The sequence below is a fragment of the Anguilla anguilla genome, chromosome 12 (genome assembly GCF_013347855.1).
Source record: "Anguilla anguilla isolate fAngAng1 chromosome 12, fAngAng1.pri, whole genome shotgun sequence".
In the NCBI taxonomy this organism is placed as follows: domain Eukaryota; kingdom Metazoa; phylum Chordata; class Actinopteri; order Anguilliformes; family Anguillidae; genus Anguilla; species Anguilla anguilla.
Window position 1 is genome coordinate 38,229,835 of NC_049212.1, and position 17,038 is coordinate 38,246,872.

General features: G+C 40.2%; 3 protein-coding genes across 3 annotated transcripts; all 3 read right to left on the minus strand.

Annotated features, from left to right (window-relative positions):
- Nucleotides 1–2,712: 2,712 nt before the first annotated feature.
- LOC118210308 (odorant receptor 131-2-like) lies at nt 2,713–5,491 on the minus strand. The gene is made up of 2 exons (XM_035386376.1): nt 5,469–5,491; nt 2,713–5,284 (listed from the first exon to the last, which is right to left on the minus strand). Exon 2 carries the CDS (start codon nt 5,280–5,282, stop codon nt 4,365–4,367), a length of 918 nt encoding a protein of 305 aa, XP_035242267.1. The 5' UTR covers nt 5,283–5,284; nt 5,469–5,491; the 3' UTR covers nt 2,713–4,364.
- Nucleotides 5,492–8,930: 3,439 nt separating this feature from the next.
- On the minus strand, nt 8,931–10,929 carry LOC118210309 (odorant receptor 131-2-like). The gene is made up of 2 exons (XM_035386377.1): nt 10,886–10,929; nt 8,931–10,434 (listed from the first exon to the last, which is right to left on the minus strand). The coding sequence occupies exon 2, from the start codon at nt 10,421–10,423 to the stop codon at nt 9,506–9,508; it is 918 nt and encodes a 305-aa protein (XP_035242268.1). The 5' UTR covers nt 10,424–10,434; nt 10,886–10,929; the 3' UTR covers nt 8,931–9,505.
- A 3,354-nt stretch (nt 10,930–14,283) lies between these two features.
- Nucleotides 14,284–16,411, minus strand: LOC118210123 (odorant receptor 131-2-like). Its single transcript, XM_035386008.1, has 2 exons — nt 16,368–16,411; nt 14,284–15,924 (listed from the first exon to the last, which is right to left on the minus strand). Exon 2 carries the CDS (start codon nt 15,911–15,913, stop codon nt 14,996–14,998), a length of 918 nt encoding a protein of 305 aa, XP_035241899.1. The 5' UTR covers nt 15,914–15,924; nt 16,368–16,411; the 3' UTR covers nt 14,284–14,995.
- Between the last annotated feature and the right edge of the window lie 627 nt (nt 16,412–17,038).

Sequence of the window (17,038 nt, forward strand, 5' to 3'; positions counted from 1 at the left end):
CCAATCAAGAAGTCTTCAAGTTTCAGCAATGCTGGTGTCCCAGAGATTAATTATTTGTGTACATGGTAAAGAATTAAAATTTTATTTATTTATTTATTTTTATTTTTTTGAAGGAACAGTTCCTATGGAGCTGCTATGGTCTAAATTCAATAAACAAAGTGTCCTTTATTGTGACACTTCAATTAATATTTTTTCTTTCATTAATGTTTGAAAATGTATTACATTTGTATCTTTTTTCCAGCAATGAGTCCATTATCATAGCACCAGTACATTTCATGTTAATGTCTGGTGTCCAGTCATGGAATCTTTTGAATTCCCCAGCATACAGCAGAGGGCCAATACAAATGATAGTTTCAATAATGCTTTGCAGATATGTAACCAAGTCCAGTATTTCCATGTCACAAGTATCAAGTCCTTGGATGCATATCTCACACAAATAAATCACATCCAAGTGAATTCATGTTGGTTAGCTCGCTAGCAAGCTTGCTGACAGACTGAATTATCGTTAGCCATATTTAATTAATTGTGGTGGCAATGCCGGTCTCTCCATGGCTCAAATTTGTGAACCAGGTTTGAAATGTACTCTTGCAGGTATTGTATTATAGCTAGCTAGCAGACAACCATTGTTGCTCTGAATTTATAAACATCCACGATTCACACATAATGGAAGGCAGAGACAGCACGTGAAGAAACACAGTGATTGTTTAGTGAAAAACAGTGTTTACGGAAAATGCATTATGGTGGATAAAATAGCAACTTTAAATTCAGACATGGCAGATGTTTGCAGGGCCAAGTACCAATGGTGCATAGGTGCATATAGTTTTTGCTAAGATTATTATTCTTATTATTATTTTTCTTCTGACTTTCACTACATTTTCACCCCTTTCCCATGCTCAAAAACTCACAAAATTCGGCAGGCATGTTCGGCATGGCTAAATTCCTCGAAATGGCATGAGGGGTCATACTCACCCTATACAATACCCTTGTCAGACCACACTTAGAGTATTGTGTGCAGTTCTGGGGACCGTACTACAAGAAAGATATAGAGGCACTGGAAGAGGTCCAAAGACGGGCAACCAGATTGATTCTGAGTATAAAAGATGTGCCATGAGGAAAGGCTTGAGATGCTTCCACTTTTCAAACTTAGTAAAAGGAGAGTTAGGGGAGATTTGACTGAGGCTTTTAAATTCATTAAAGGGATTAACAAAGTGAACTACAAGAAATTATTCAAGTTGAGTTCGGTTAGCAGAACGAGGGGGCACGGATGGAAACTGGCAAAGGGTAAATTTCACACAGACATTAGGAAATATTTTTTCACACAGAGAGTGGTCAATGTGTGGAATAGCTTGCCTGGACATGTAGTGGATGCAGAAACACTGGGGGTATTCAAGGCCCGGCTTGATACAGTGTTAGATACTATCTAGCTTTTAGGTAAACTAAGCATTAAGTACAGTTTAGTGGTAGGAATAGATGAGCAGTGTTGGGCTGAATGGCCAGTTCTCGTCTTACGTTACGTTACGTTACGTTACGTTACGTTACGTTACGTTAAAAGGGTGAAATAAGACACACAATATGTGACACATTTCTGAGAGACGGAGACACAGCCTTACTCAAATTTGTATGACAAGAGAGGAAGAGGCGAGTCGTGCTCTATGGACCTATGACCTGACCCAGGCATGTAGGAACTGTGAATTGCCAGGGGGTGCGCTTTTTTTTCAGAAAAACTTCAAATACGTAAATTCTTATATCTGAAAGGAAAATGACATGAGAGGGGGGTGAATGAGAAGAGATGAAATAAGTTGTGTTCATTGCGTGTTCATGCACTGTCAGAAAATGACAGCATGAATAAGGCTCAGCCCTAAGCCCTCATGGACTTGATGGGAATCTGGCAAAAATAATTCTTACTGTTTTCCTTACATTTCAGACCTCGTTGTTAGTGGCCCAGCTCCACATGATGAAACACGACCGAGGAGATTGCACCATAGCAGTGTGGCGCAGCAGCACACTTCCAGCTCTGTAGGCTTGTGTGTGCCATGCAGGGAGAGAGTTCTTGCCAGAAAGCTCCAGAGAGCCCCCACACCCCACCGCAGTGAAAACACAGACATTAAATATTAACAGACAACTCCTGAGACACGTGCATAATTGCACCGTCGTGTTTGTTCTTTTGTTGAGAAAACAAAGGATTCTCTGTGGAGTTGTGTTACATTGTACCGGGCCTGAGTACACCTGCAGACAATGTCAAGCTTCAACGAGAAGGGGAAAAAGATTTTGATTCAATGTCAATTGTGACTTGTACGGTTTGCTGACAGTAGTTCTGTCTGTTTGGATCCAATGTACTGTATGTGTAGGGTGATATTAGTGTTGGGCATACTGTAATTACTTTAGTCACTAGTAGATGTCCATATACATTTTCCATAGGCTTCCACAGGGCAGTCTTTGTAAATTATGTTTTTTCATTTTGCCTTGCTTATGTAGCGAGGTTTAGCATACAGGGCACACTCAGTTTTATATTAAAAAATTTGTGCATTTTTAAAACATTTTTTGAAAACAATAATATAACTCCAGACATTTACAATTGTTCATCTAGTTTTATTAAACTACTACCTGTTTCTTGTTTCACTGTTCTGTTGGAAGGCTACATATATATATATACATATATATATATATATGTATGCATGTATGTATTCTACAGTCTTCCAGGACTAGCCTTCCATATATAATTTTTTATTTTTTTTATCACAGATGTAACAATGATAAGGGCATAGCACTATATTTAAATTCCTCTATACAATTAGCTTATTGAACATTCTGAAGCTGCTGGTGCTTGTATTATATGAGTAAGTAATGCAGTATCTCTGAAACTCAGTGACATGCAGAGCTGGGGAATGAGCTGTGAATAAAGACAAGCTCCTTGCAGATTCCTCCCTGAGTTTTCAATGCCTCATTCATCTAAATTTGTAGCAGCAGAGGTCAGAGGTCAGTGTAGAAGCACAGACACAGTGTTGGGTCTCCACATCAGAAGGCCCAGGGCCTGGGAGGCCTGTGATGCCTGGGAACCCAGTGAGGCAGCAGCCAGGGGAGAGCAGGGGCTTTTGGGCTCAGACCCCCAATAGAGGAGGAAGGTAACTGAACACAAGGATATTTCAGTTACATAGTACATCATATATAACTTGTATTTTCAACTTGTATGTTGAGCTCAGTTCAATCAAAATCCACTCCATAAGTGACACATTTTATTCAATACAAAATACATTCACTTCACTGAATTAGCATTATTATTATTAATCGAAACGGGCTCACAAAATGGTAAAATCGGTTGCCACTGCATATGTGTATTGTCACAATATCGCTGTGTGCACTCTAGAAGTACACTAAAATTACTTGTCATTATGAAACAGCACTCAATTTAGGCATAATATCAAAAAAATTTGGGGCGAAAGTGTACACACAATAAAACGAAGATATTCAAATTCAGGTAATCATCCTTTCAAGTGAGTATATTAAAATAACAAGTTTTCACATGTGACAGTCTGTTGTTAAAATGAGGTATAAGTGTAAAGACACACGTATACCTCAACACTGAGATGAATCAAAGTATTTTCCCTTACAGTCATCAGCAGATGGCAATATTTCCTACAATCTGGTGCTGGCAACTGTTTGTCTTAAAAGCCATTTCCTACAAGAGTGAAAAAGTGACCTACAGTCAGCCATGAGATGCCACTCAAAGTCACAGAAGTGCTGGTTTGTGATTTTGTGCTGCTGGAGAACCACAAAATGTTCATGTTCAATACCATTAAACACTGAACAACTAAATGTGCTAAGGCAAAAAAAAAGCTATGATTCCTGATACACTAGTTACATTTTCATTTTAAAGAATTAGATTAAAAACTAACAGACATTAGAAAAATGCTGAGTAATGGGCGTTCATATGAACAATTTCATAACTCTTTTCCAGAAAATTGTGCGACCTTTTTTATTTTCTGAGGGATTGATATCAATTGATATCAAGCTCAGGACATGCGCACACAGCTTCTGTGCTTGTGACTAAACTTTGGTTACAGGTTTGCTGAATTGCAATTTTTTAAATGTACTGGGATCAGTATCCTGGCTAATTTTGGTTTAGATTTAATTTATGAAATATGAAATGACTAGAACTTCAAGATGCAAAGGCTATAACATACTGCAAATTAGGGTCACATTTTATTAATTTCACCTCTTCATTAAAACTCATGCATACTTAACAAATTTCCACATTTTTGTTGAATCTTTTTGGGTCAAGATACATGCGCACATGGAAGTATTTTCAACTGTGGCTTTCTCTGTGTCACATTCATTCTAAGCTGCTACATTTCTCCAGAGAGGGGCTAGGCCTTGCAGCTCAGGTAATATTTCAGGGCAAGGCAAAACGTTTTATCCCTAAGGCCATAGATGAGGGGACTCAGGGCCCTTGAGATAATGGTAATAATGATAAAATTGATGAATCGGACGTGCAGGAACAAGCTTATACTTTGCTCCTTGACAGCAGCTGCTATGAAAGGGACCCACAGGTCGGCCATGCACAGAATGAGCTGCAGGCTGTGGAACAGGAGCGTGCGTCGCCCCTTCGACGCAGACTCTTTGCTCTCTGAGGAGGCGCTCCGAGCCGCCAGCATGATCTTGGTGTAGCAGAACAGTACGATAATCACGATAATACCGAATTCCATCTGATTGAGTATGGCGTACATGAGATTGTGCCACCTGGCCACCAGCACTATCTCGTAATGGCAAGAGGCAGGCCTGTCGAAGTATTCTGGCGGGGCCGTGACGGTGACGATGATGAGATCCATGAAGGCCCGGACGGAGCTGCACGCCCAGATGACAGCGATGGCAGCCATGGTCCTGCCGGTGGTGGAGATGCTGGCGTGTCTAAGCGGCATGCAGATGGCCACGTAGCGCTCCAGGCACATAGCAGTGATGGTGTAGGGCGTGTTTTTGACAACGATCCCCATGAGAATGCAGAGCACAATGCAGCGACCCACAGGCAAAAGCACAGTGAAGTAGCCAAGCAGCACCACCAGGTCAGTGAGCAGCAGGAGTAGACAGTCAGCCATCAGGGTGTGAGCAAACAGGATGTAGCGTGCATCGCTCCGGAAAGCCTGCTTACTGAAGAAGGTGAAGAGCATGAGCATGTCAACACAGATGAAGAACCACACAAACACCTGCACTATTGTCATCCTCATACTCTTCGCATTGTGGTCGCTATCAATAAGAATCAGGTCCTTACTGCTGCTGTTCTGATCCATACCTGCAGTACACAGGAGAAAATGAAAAACATCCTAAAATAATATCAATCGTTATTGAACGCATTTCTTTCAAATTAATTCTAACTTAATCTTACAGCACATTCATTGCTAATGAGCAAAATGCATTCAAAAAGAAATAAAAGGTCGTTACGAACAGCAATTTCGTCAACCTTTTCTCTATATTACCTTGAATAATTCTTGACTTTGGATCCTCAGCAAAATGACAAATGAGTCGTAAGCTTGTTCTTATATATAGAGGTGGGTCCTGATTCTCCTCCAGAAGGAACTGTTGAATATTACTGTATTGTTTACGAACGTCAACAGGCCCATTGAGGATGTTTGTTACATGGGACCCAATCAAGAAGTCTTCAAGTTCCAGCTATGCTGGTGTCCCAGAGAGTAATTATATGAATATATGGTAAGGGATTAGGATCTGAATTAGGATTTTTGAAGAAACCATTCCTGTGGAGCTGCTATTATCTAAATTCAGTAAACAATTTGTCCTTAATTGTGACACTTCAATTATTTATTTATTTTCAGAAATTTTGAAAACATATTAAATCTAAATGTGTCCGTTATTAAAGCACTGGCCTTGTTCACTATTATTTCATGTCTATATCTGGCACCGGTCATCAAATATTTCCATGTCCCAAGTATCAAGTCCTTGGATGCAGATTTCATGCCAATAAGTCAAATCCAAGTGAATTCATGTTGGTTATCTATTCCTAGCAAGCTTGCTGACAGTCAGTCTAACATTAGCTTACTATCATCAACTACACTGATCTGAAAGGTTTTTTTATGTTTACCTCCATGGTTTAGTTTGCATAACACAAATATTTATTTGCGTTATGCAAATATTTGTATATGGTTATACCTCCGCTTCGCATCGGGCCAAACATAGCCCCTTAGCTGTGATATAATAACCACATATCACGGCCTGAAGTGAGCTATTGGTTTCATAAAACGGTCACCAATTATGGCAATATGAAAGTAATAGACACACTCCAATTTAAATAGTTTTTAGTAATACATAATAGTGTTCAAAATAAAATAGGCCCTCCTGGCTGCCTGCACATAGTGGGAGGTGGTTGCTATGCAACTTACACATTTTTCTCAGACGCGGAGTGATGCTGCATTGCGCAAAGGAATTAGACGTCATAGTCGTGGTATATGGTTAATATGAACCAATCAGATTGCTTGATTTGAGCTACCCATTTTATAATTAAGCAATAACTTACGACAGGCCGTGGCATATGGTTACTATATGTTTAGTGAAACGCTTTAGTCGGATGCATGTGCAGCATGAGATGGTCGGCATGAGATTTTTAATCACAGCTTTATCGCCTGACGTTACTTTATCTAACCCTAACATGTTAGCGTTTCGCCTACTTTAGTTAACCTAGTTAGCGCGTACGGATGCTATTCTGCACGCATGAGTAGGAGCTATGTACACACAGCTACAACCCATGTACGGATGTGATCCTGCATGCATGAGTAGGAGCTAATGACACCCAGCTACAACCACTGACACAGATGTATGGACACACGGACGCTACAACCACTGACACAGATGTATGGACACCCAGAGGACAACAAACGACATTACAGAGGTGAGGACATGCCATAGCTAGCTAGCTATATAGTTAGCCAAGTTTTAATCATGACACTTTTAGGATATGACTAATCCCTGGAACTTAATCGCTACTTGCTGATCCCTGTCTGTATGTGTAACACAATGGTGCGCCTTGGGTCTGGACGGTTTCGTGCTTCTTCTGAGCTATGCGCCCTCATTGAAATGCATTGAGGCTTGAGGACAGTGCCAGTTGGAATTTGAAGCAAGCCCACACAATTCCTTCAGGAATTGCAACCTCTCTAGTTATTCTTATTATTTTTCTTCTGCCTTTCGCTACCTTTTAGTCCCTTTCCCACGCTCAAAAATTCACAAAATTTGGCAGTCACGTTCGGTATGGCTGCCAATTTATTATGCATGACATGCATGAAACTGAAAAAATTATGGCCATGCCATTCAATGTACATCTGCCAAATTTTTTCCCACATGTCTAGCACCTCATTCAGAACAAATAATATCACACATCCCAGTGTCAGCCATATATTTGGATATATATATTGTATATATCCAAAAGGGCTATATACGATAATTTCTCCCATCAGGACAGCACTGTTTTGAGCCGCAGTTCATATTATGGTCCTGACTGTAAATGGGTCAGAGCTTTGAATTGAATAAATGCATCACTCAGAGCAACACTATCATAATTTCACTTCTATATATTAAACCAATTTGGGGAAGGTAATTATTCTCAAAAATGACCATCGCCATATGTCACACTACATGTAGGCCACCCCTGCAGTGCGTTCACAAAGACTGTAATGAACTGCACGCGCAGAACTCAGCAGGACGCGATGGTCTCCGGGCGCACACTGAACAGTGCATGTGGCATAACCATCTGTGCTTGAACCCAGGAAGATATTCTTTCAAACCATAATCTAGATTTTTTTGTTTAGGAGTTGCATGCTTTACTTTTCCTTTTTACATTACATGAGCACTTGTGGGTGAGAGTAGGATGGGCAGGAAGGGAAGGATGAGCAACACCAGGCAATGAGGGGGACTTTATGTGGACCTTATGTGTGCATGGTATCTCAATGCTCTGCAGTTTACCCTTGGTGCTTGGACCCCCCACATTGCTGCTTGCGGCCGCATTCATCATTATTATCCAAGCTATTCTTTTACAAAGTTTAGGTCACAAGAAAGGTCTTTAAGTGTGACTTAATTTCTACTTCAATCCCCAGCTTCAATTCTGGTATCTGTTCATGAGAAATCAAAATTATGCATTGCAGCAGCAAGATGGTTCACAAGTATTCACTGCAGTATGTTTATCACCTATTGGTCACCTAACCTGGGTGCAAATGGGTGCAGTATGTGCCCTGTACATGCTCTACCAGGCTCAGAGACAGAGAGAAAGACAGACAGAGGTGGTGGTTAAACTGGCTTTAAGCTGCTATTAATCATTTTCAGATCACAGAAATCACAATTTTCAGTCTGCTGAATTATACTCACACTGGGTGGGGGGAATTAGTGTAAAACTAAAATGTACACTTTCCAATGGTTTCCATTACTCTCTGTTTTTTGTAGGGCTTAGGCACAACCATCCGGTAGGCCACAGTTCTGCAGCTGGGTCCTCCAGGCCTCTGGCTGGTGAAACTGGCCCAGTCCCAAACAGAGCCCTCTGGACCCGCAGATTACTGCCTCACAGACTGCAATGGCGTAGGTCATATATAACTTGTGTTTTTTTCACTAGAAATCTATTTAACCAAAAACTATTCCATAAGTGACACATTTTCCACATTGTAAAATACATCAGTCATCACTGGAATAGCTTCATATTTATTAATGGAAAGGTGCTGCCACTACATACATGTATTTTCACAATATGATTGCATACACTCTAGATTAAGTACACTGAAATAATTTGTTATTTAATAATTATTATTCAAAAGTACTCCATTTTGTGATAATAATTTTATTGGGTAAAAGGGTGCACACAAAACAAAAATAAACAAGATATTCAAATTCAGGAAATCCCTTCAAGTGATTACTTTTAAATACCCAGCGTACACGTGACAGTTTGTTGTTTAAAAGTGTAAAGACACATGTATACCTCAACACTGAGCTGAATCAAAACATTTTCCCTCACTGTCATCAGCAGATGGTACTATTTCGTACAACCTGGTGCTGGCAAGTAATTGTCTTGAAAGCCATGTCTTACGGGAATGAAGAAGGTCCCTACACACAGCCATGAGATGTCACTCGGTGTGTCGCAAATGTGCTGGTTTGTGATGTTGTGCTGGTGAGGAAACATAAAATGTACATGGTCAATGCCATTTTATTGGGCTTGGTCTAATGAAAGCTGTAATTACTACAGTTTTTTTCTTTCTCCGAAAAACGTGGTCTTTTTTATTTTAAGGGATTGAGAAGTAACCTGGCCAAAGTTTTGTGGAAATTAAATTTATACAATGAAATGACTAGAAATAGAAGATGCAAAAAAATTCACCTCTCCATTAAAACTAATGAAAACTTGACAAATTTTCCCATTATTGTTTAATCTTTGTGGGTTAAGATACCAATGTACACGGAAGGATTTTTTTTTCTGTGCCTTTCTCCATTTCGCTTTCGTTCTAAGCTGCTATACTTCCCCATAGAGGGGCTAGACCTTGCAGCTCATGTAATATTTCAGAGCAAGGCAAAACTGTTTATCCCTAAAGCCATAGATAAGGGGACTCAGGGCCCTTGAGACAATGGTAAAAGCAATGAAACTGAAGAATCGCATGTGCAGGAACAAGTGTGGACTGTGCTGCAAAACAATAGACAGTAAATAGGGGACCCACAGGTCAGCCATGCACAGAATGAGCTGCAGGCTGTGGAACAGGAGCGTGCGTCGCCCCTTCGACGCAGACTCTTTATTCTCTCCAGAGGCAGCCTGAGCTGCCAGCATGATCTTGGTGTAGCAGAACAGTATGATTATCAAAATAATACCGAAGTCCATCTGATTAAGTGTGACAAACATGAGGCGTTGCCACTCAGTCACCAGCATGATCTCGTAATGGCAAAAGGTGGGCACGGCAAAAAATTCTGGTGGGGCCGTGACAGTGACGATAATGAGATCCATAATAACCCTGATGGAGCTGAATGCCCAGATAATAGCGATGGCAGCCATGGTCCTGCCGGTGGTGGAAATGCTGGCATGTCTAAGCGGCATGCAGATGGCCACGTAGCGCTCCAGGCACATAGCAGTGATGGTGTAGGGCGTGTTTTTGACAACGATTCCCATGAGAATGCAGAGCACGATGCAGCGACCCACAGGTACAAGCACACTGAAGTGGGTAAGCAGCACCACCAGGTCAATGAGCAGCAGGAGTAGACAGTCAGTCAGCAGGGTGTGAGCAAACAGGATGTAGCGTGTATCGCTCCGGAAGGCCTGCTTACTGAAGAAGGTGAAGAGCATGAGTATGTCAACATAGATGAAGAACCACATCAGCATCTGCCCTATGACTGTCCTCACCATCACCAGATTGTGGTCTCTATCAAGCAGAACCAGGTCCTTACTGCTACTGTTCTGATCCATGGCTCATACACCTGCAGTATACAGGAGAACATGGGAAACTAAGCAAATATTAATTGTGACTAATGCAACAGCACTTCTCATTTATAGGGATATAATCACATACAGAATATGTGTAATATTCATAATTCTTTCATTCATAAAATAAAATAGTATTGACAATTTTCCCTGAAATATGCATTAAAGATATGTATGAATGATAAAACAAAATATATTTACACATACTATTTGCTCTTCAGTTAATAATAATGCACAATTAAGAATTATGCAACATTAAGTAACTCAATATACAATAAGTGTTTGTGACATGAAATGCTTCCTATTATAGCTTCTGTAACAATACAGGACATGTTGCAACAAAAGAGCCATTCAAAGTGAACTGTAGTCAAAACAAATCTCATCTGCATAAGCTCTTATATAGAAACTCTTATGGAAAGCTATCATGTCAATCTAGTTCCATATTACCTTGAATAATTCTTGACATCGGATCCTCGGCAAAATGACAAATGAGTCGAAAGTTTTTCGTTATATATAGAGGTGGGGCTTGATTCTCTTTCGGATGGAACTGTTGAATATTACTGTATTGTTTACGAACGTCAGCAGGCCCCTTGAGGATGTTTGTTACATGGGACCCAATCAAAAAGTCTTCAAGTTCCAGCTATGCTGGTGTCCCAGAGAGTAATTATTTGAATATCTGAGTGAGGCTACTGCTTGGCGAATGCTACCAATGAAGAGGTACTGTTAAACACTTCCTGGTCTGTTTTTTTTTTTGTTTTTTGTTTTGTTTTTTGAAAAAACCATTCCTGTGGAGCTGCTATTATCTAAATTCAGTAAACAATTTGTCCTTAATTGTGACACTTCAATTATTTATTTATTTTCAGAAATTTAGAAAACGTATTAAATCTTAATGTGTTCATTATTAAAGCACTGGCCTTGTTCATTATTATTTCATGTCTATATCTGGCACCGGTCATCAAATATTTCCATGTCCCAAGTATCAAGTCCTTGGATGCAGATTTCATGCCAATAAGTCAAATCCAAGTGAATTCATGTTGGTTATCTATCCCTAGCAAGCTTGCTGACAGTCAGTCTAACATTAGCTTACTATCATCAACTACACTGATCTGAAAGGTTTTTTTATGTTTACCTCCATGGTTTAGTTTGCATAACGCAAATATTTATTTGCGTTATGCAAATATTTGTATATGGTTATACCTCCACTTTGCATCGGGCCAAACATCGCCCCTTAGCTGTAATATAATAACCACATATCACGGCCTGAAGTGAGCTATTGGTTTTATAAAACGGTCACCAATTATGGCAATATGAAAGTAATAGACACACTCCAATTTAAATAGTTTTTAGTAATACATAATAGTGTTCAAAATAAAATAGGCCCTCCTGGCTGCCTGCACATAGTGGGAGGTGGTTGCTATGCAACTTACACATTTTTCTCAGACGCGGAGTGATACTGCATTGCGCAAAGGAATTAGACGTCATAGTCGTGGTATATGGTTAATATACCACGGCTATGAACCAATCAGATTGCTTGATTTGAGCTACCCATTTTATAATTAAGCAATAGCTTACGACAGGCCATGGCATATGGTTACTATATGTTTAGTGAAACGCTTTAGTCGGATGCATATGCAGCATGAGATGGTTGGCATGAGATTTTTAATCACAGCTTTATCGCCTGACGTTACTTTAGCTAACCCTAACATGTTAGCGTTTCGCCTACTTTAGTTAACCTAGTTAGCGCGTACGGATGCTATTCTGCACGCATGAGTAGGAGCTATGTACACACAGCTACAACCCATGTACGGATGTGATCCTGCATGCATGAGTAGGAGCTAATGACACCCAGCTACAACCACTGACACAGATGTATGGACACACGGACGCTACAACCACTGACACAGATGTATGGACACACAGAGGACAACAAACGACATTACAGAGGTGAGGACATGCCATAGCTAGCTAGCTATATAGTTAGCAAGTTTTAATCATGACACTTTTAGGATATGACTAATCCCTGGAACTTAATCGCTACTTGCTGATCCCTGTCTGTATGTGTAACACTATGGTGCGCCTTGGGTCTGGACGGTTTCGTGCTTCTTCTGAGCTATGCGCCCTCATTGAAATGCATTGAGGCTTGAGGACAGTGCCAGTTGGAATTTGAAGCAAGCCCACACAATTCCTTCAGGAATTGCAACCTCTCTAGTTATTCTTATTATTTTTCTTCTGCCTTTCGCTACCTTTTAGTCCCTTTCCCACGCTCAAAAATTCACAAAATTTGGCAGTCACGTTCGGTATGGCTGCCAATTTATTATGCATGACATGCATGAAACTGAAAAAATTATGGCCATGCCATTCAATGTACATCTGCCAAATTTTTTCCCACATGTCTAGCACCTCATTCAGAACAAATAATATCACACATCCCAGTGTCAGCCATATATTTGGATATATATATTGTATATATCCAAAAGGGCTATATACGATAATTTCTCCCATCAGGACAGCACTGTTTTGAGCCGCAGTTCATATTATGGTCCTGACTGTAAATGGGTCAGAGCTTTGAATTGAATAAATGCATCACTCAGAGCAACACTATCATAATTTCACTTCTATATATTAAACCAATTTGGGGAAGGTAATTATTCTCAAAAATGACCATCGCCATATGTCACACTACATGTAGGCCACCCCTGCAGTGCGTTCACAAAGACTGTAATGAACTGCACGCGCAGAACTCAGCAGGACGCGATGGTCTCCGGGCGCACACTGAACAGTGCATGTGGCATAACCATCTGTGCTTGAACCCAGGAAGATATTCTTTCAAACCATAATCTAGATTTTTTTGTTTAGGAGTTGCATGCTTTACTTTTCCTTTTTACATTACATGAGCACTTGTGGGTGAGAGCAGGATGGGCAGGAAGGGAAGGATGAGCAACACCAGGCAATGAGGGGGACTTTATGTGGACCTTATGTGTGCATGGTATCTCAATGCTCTGCAGTTTACCCTTGGTGCTTGGACCCCCCACATTGCTGCTTGCGGCCGCATTCATCATTATTATCCAAGCTATTCTTTTACAAAGTTTAGGTCACAAGAAAGGTCTTTAAGTGTGACTTAATTTCTACTTCAATCCCCAGCTTCAATTCTGGTATCTGTTCATGAGAAATCAAAATTATGCATTGCAGCAGCAAGATGGTTCACAAGTATTCACTGCAGTATGTTTATCACCTATTGGTCACCTAACCTGGGTGCAAATGGGTGCAGTATGTGCCCTGTACATGCTCTACCAGGCTCAGAGACAGAGAGAAAGACAGACAGAGGTGGTGGTTAAACTGGCTTTAAGCTGCTATTAATCATTTTCAGATCACAGAAATCACAATTTTCAGTCTGCTGAATTATACTCACACTGGGTGGGGGGAATTAGTGTAAAACTAAAATGTACACTTTCCAATGGTTTCCATTACTCTCTGTTTTTTGTAGGGCTTAGGCACAACCATCCGGTAGGCCACAGTTCTGCAGCTGGGTCCTCCAGGCCTCTGGCTGGTGAAACTGGCCCAGTCCCAAACAGAGCCCTCTGGACCCGCAGATTACTGCCTCACAGACTGCAATGGCGTAGGTCATATATAACTTGTGTTTTTTTCACTAGAAATCTATTTAACCAAAAACTATTCCATAAGTGACACATTTTCCACATTGTAAAATACATCAGTCATCACTGGAATAGCTTCATATTTATTAATGGAAAGGTGCTGCCACTACATACATGTATTTTCACAATATGATTGCATACACTCTAGATTAAGTACACTGAAATAATTTGTTATTTAATAATTATTATTCAAAAGTACTCCATTTTGTGATAATAATTTTATTGGGTAAAAGGGTGCACACAAAACAAAAATAAACAAGATATTCAAATTCAGGTAATCCCTTCAAGTGAGTACTTTAAAATACCCAGCGTACACATGTGACAGTTTGTTGTTTAAAAGTGTAAAGACACATGTATACCTCAACACTGAGCTGAATCAAAACATTTTCCCTCACTGTCATCAGCAGATGGTACTATTTCGTACAACCTGGTGCTGGCAAGTAATTGTCTTGAAAGCCATGTCTTACGGGAATGAAGAAGGTCCCTACACACAGCCATGAGATGTCACTCGGTGTGTCGCAAATGTGCTGGTTTGTGATGTTGTGCTGGTGAGGAAACATAAAATGTACATGGTCAATGCCATTTTATTGGGCTTGGTCTAATGAAAGCTGTAATTACTACAGTTTTTTTCTTTCTCCGAAAAACGTGGTCTTTTTTATTTTAAGGGATTGAGAAGTAACCTGGCCAAAGTTTTGTGGAAATTAAATTTATACAATGAAATGACTAGAAATAGAAGATGCAAAAAAATTCACCTCTCCATTAAAACTAATGAAAACTTGACAAATTTTCCCATTATTGTTTAATCTTTGTGGGTTAAGATACCAATGTACACGGAAGGATTTTTTTTCTGTGCCTTTCTCCATTTCGCTTTCGTTCTAAGCTGCTATACTTCCCCATAGAGGGGCTAGACCTTGCAGCTCATGTAATATTTCAGAGCAAGGCAAAACTGTTTATCCCTAAAGCCATAGATAAGGGGACTCAGGGCCCTTGAGACAATGGTAAAAGCAATGAAACTGAAGAATCGCATGTGCAGGAACAAGTGTGGACTGTGCTGCAAAACAATAGACAGTAAATAGGGGACCCACAGGTCGGCCATGCACAGAATGAGCTGCAGGCTGTGGAACAGGAGCGTGCGTCGCCCCTTCGACGCAGACTCTTTATTCTCTCCAGAGGCAGCCTGAGCTGCCAGCATGATCTTGGTGTAGCAGAACAGTATGATTATCAAAATAATACCGAAGTCCATCTGATTAAGTGTGACAAACATGAGGCGTTGCCACTCAGTCACCAGCATGATCTCGTAATGGCAAAAGGTGGGCACGGCAAAAAATTCTGGTGGGGCCGTGACAGTGACGATAATGAGATCCATAATAACCCTGATGGAGCTGAATGCCCAGATAATAGCGATGGCAGCCATGGTCCTGCCGGTGGTGGAAATGCTGGCATGTCTAAGCGGCATGCAGATGGCCACGTAGCGCTCCAGGCACATAGCGGTGATGGTGTAGGGCGTGTTTTTGACAACGATTCCCATGAGAATGCAGAGCACGATGCAGCGACCCACAGGTACAAGCACACTGAAGTGGGTAAGCAGCACCACCAGGTCAATGAGCAGCAGGAGTAGACAGTCAGTCAGCAGGGTGTGAGCAAACAGGATGTAGCGTGTATCGCTCCGGAAGGCCTGCTTACTGAAGAAGGTGAAGAGCATGAGTATGTCAACATAGATGAAGAACCACATCAGCATCTGCCCTATGACTGTCCTCACCATCACCAGATTGTGGTCTCTATCAAGCAGAACCAGGTCCTTACTGCTACTGTTCTGATCCATGGCTCATACACCTGCAGTATACAGGAGAACATGGGAAACTAAGCAAATATTAATTGTGACTAATGCAACAGCACTTCTCATTTATAGGGATATAATCACATACAGAATATGTGTAATATTCATAATTCTTTCATTCATAAAATAAAATAGTATTGACAATTTTCCCTGAAATATGCATTAAAGATATGTATGAATGATAAAACAAAATATATTTACACATACTATTTGCTCTTCAGTTAATAATAATGCACAATTAAGAATTATGCAACATTAAGTAACTCTAAATATATAATAAGTGTTTGTGATTCCTATTATAGCTTCTGTAACAATACAGGACATGTTGCAACAAAAGAGCCATTCACAGTGAACTGTAGTCAAAACAAATCTCATCTGCATAAGCTCTTATATAGAAACTCTTATGGAAAGCTATCATGTCAATCTAGTTCCATATTACCTTGAATAATTCTTGACATCGGATCCTCGGCAAAATGACAAATGAGTCGAAAGTTTTTCGTTATATATAGAGGTGGGGCTTGATTCTCTTTCGGATGGAACTGTTGAATATTACTGTATTGTTTACGAACGTCAGCAGGCCCCTTGAGGATGTTTGTTACATGGGACCCAATCAAAAAGTCTTCAAGTTCCAGCTATGCTGGTGTCCCAGAGAGTAATTATTTGAATATCTGAGTGAGGCTACTGCTTGGCGAATGCTACCAATGAAGAGGTACTGTTAAACACTTCCTGGTCTGTTGTTTTTTTTGTTTTTTGTTTTGTTTTTTGAAAAAACCATTCCTGTGGAGCTGCTATTATCTAAATTCAGTAAACAATTTGTCCTTAATTGTGACACTTCAATTATTTATTTATTTTCAGAAATTTAGAAAACGTATTAAATCTTAATGTGTTCATTATTAAAGCACTGGCCTTGTTCATTATTATTTCATGTCTATATCTGGCACCGGTCATCAAATATTTCCATGTCCCAAGTATCAAGTCCTTGGATGCAGATTTCATGCCAATAAGTCAAATCCAAGTGAATTCATGTTGGTTATCTATCCCTAGCAAGCTTGCTGACAGTCAGTCTAACATTAGCTTACTATCATCAACTACACTGATCTGAAAGGTTTT

Excerpts from the sequence above, each read along its gene's own strand:
- LOC118210308 (XM_035386376.1), bottom strand. The coding sequence starts at position 5,282 with ATGGATCAGAACAGCAGCAGTAAGGACCTGATTCTTATTGATAGCGAC.
- LOC118210309 (XM_035386377.1), bottom strand. The coding sequence starts at position 10,423 with ATGGATCAGAACAGTAGCAGTAAGGACCTGGTTCTGCTTGATAGAGAC.
- LOC118210123 (XM_035386008.1), bottom strand. The coding sequence starts at position 15,913 with ATGGATCAGAACAGTAGCAGTAAGGACCTGGTTCTGCTTGATAGAGAC.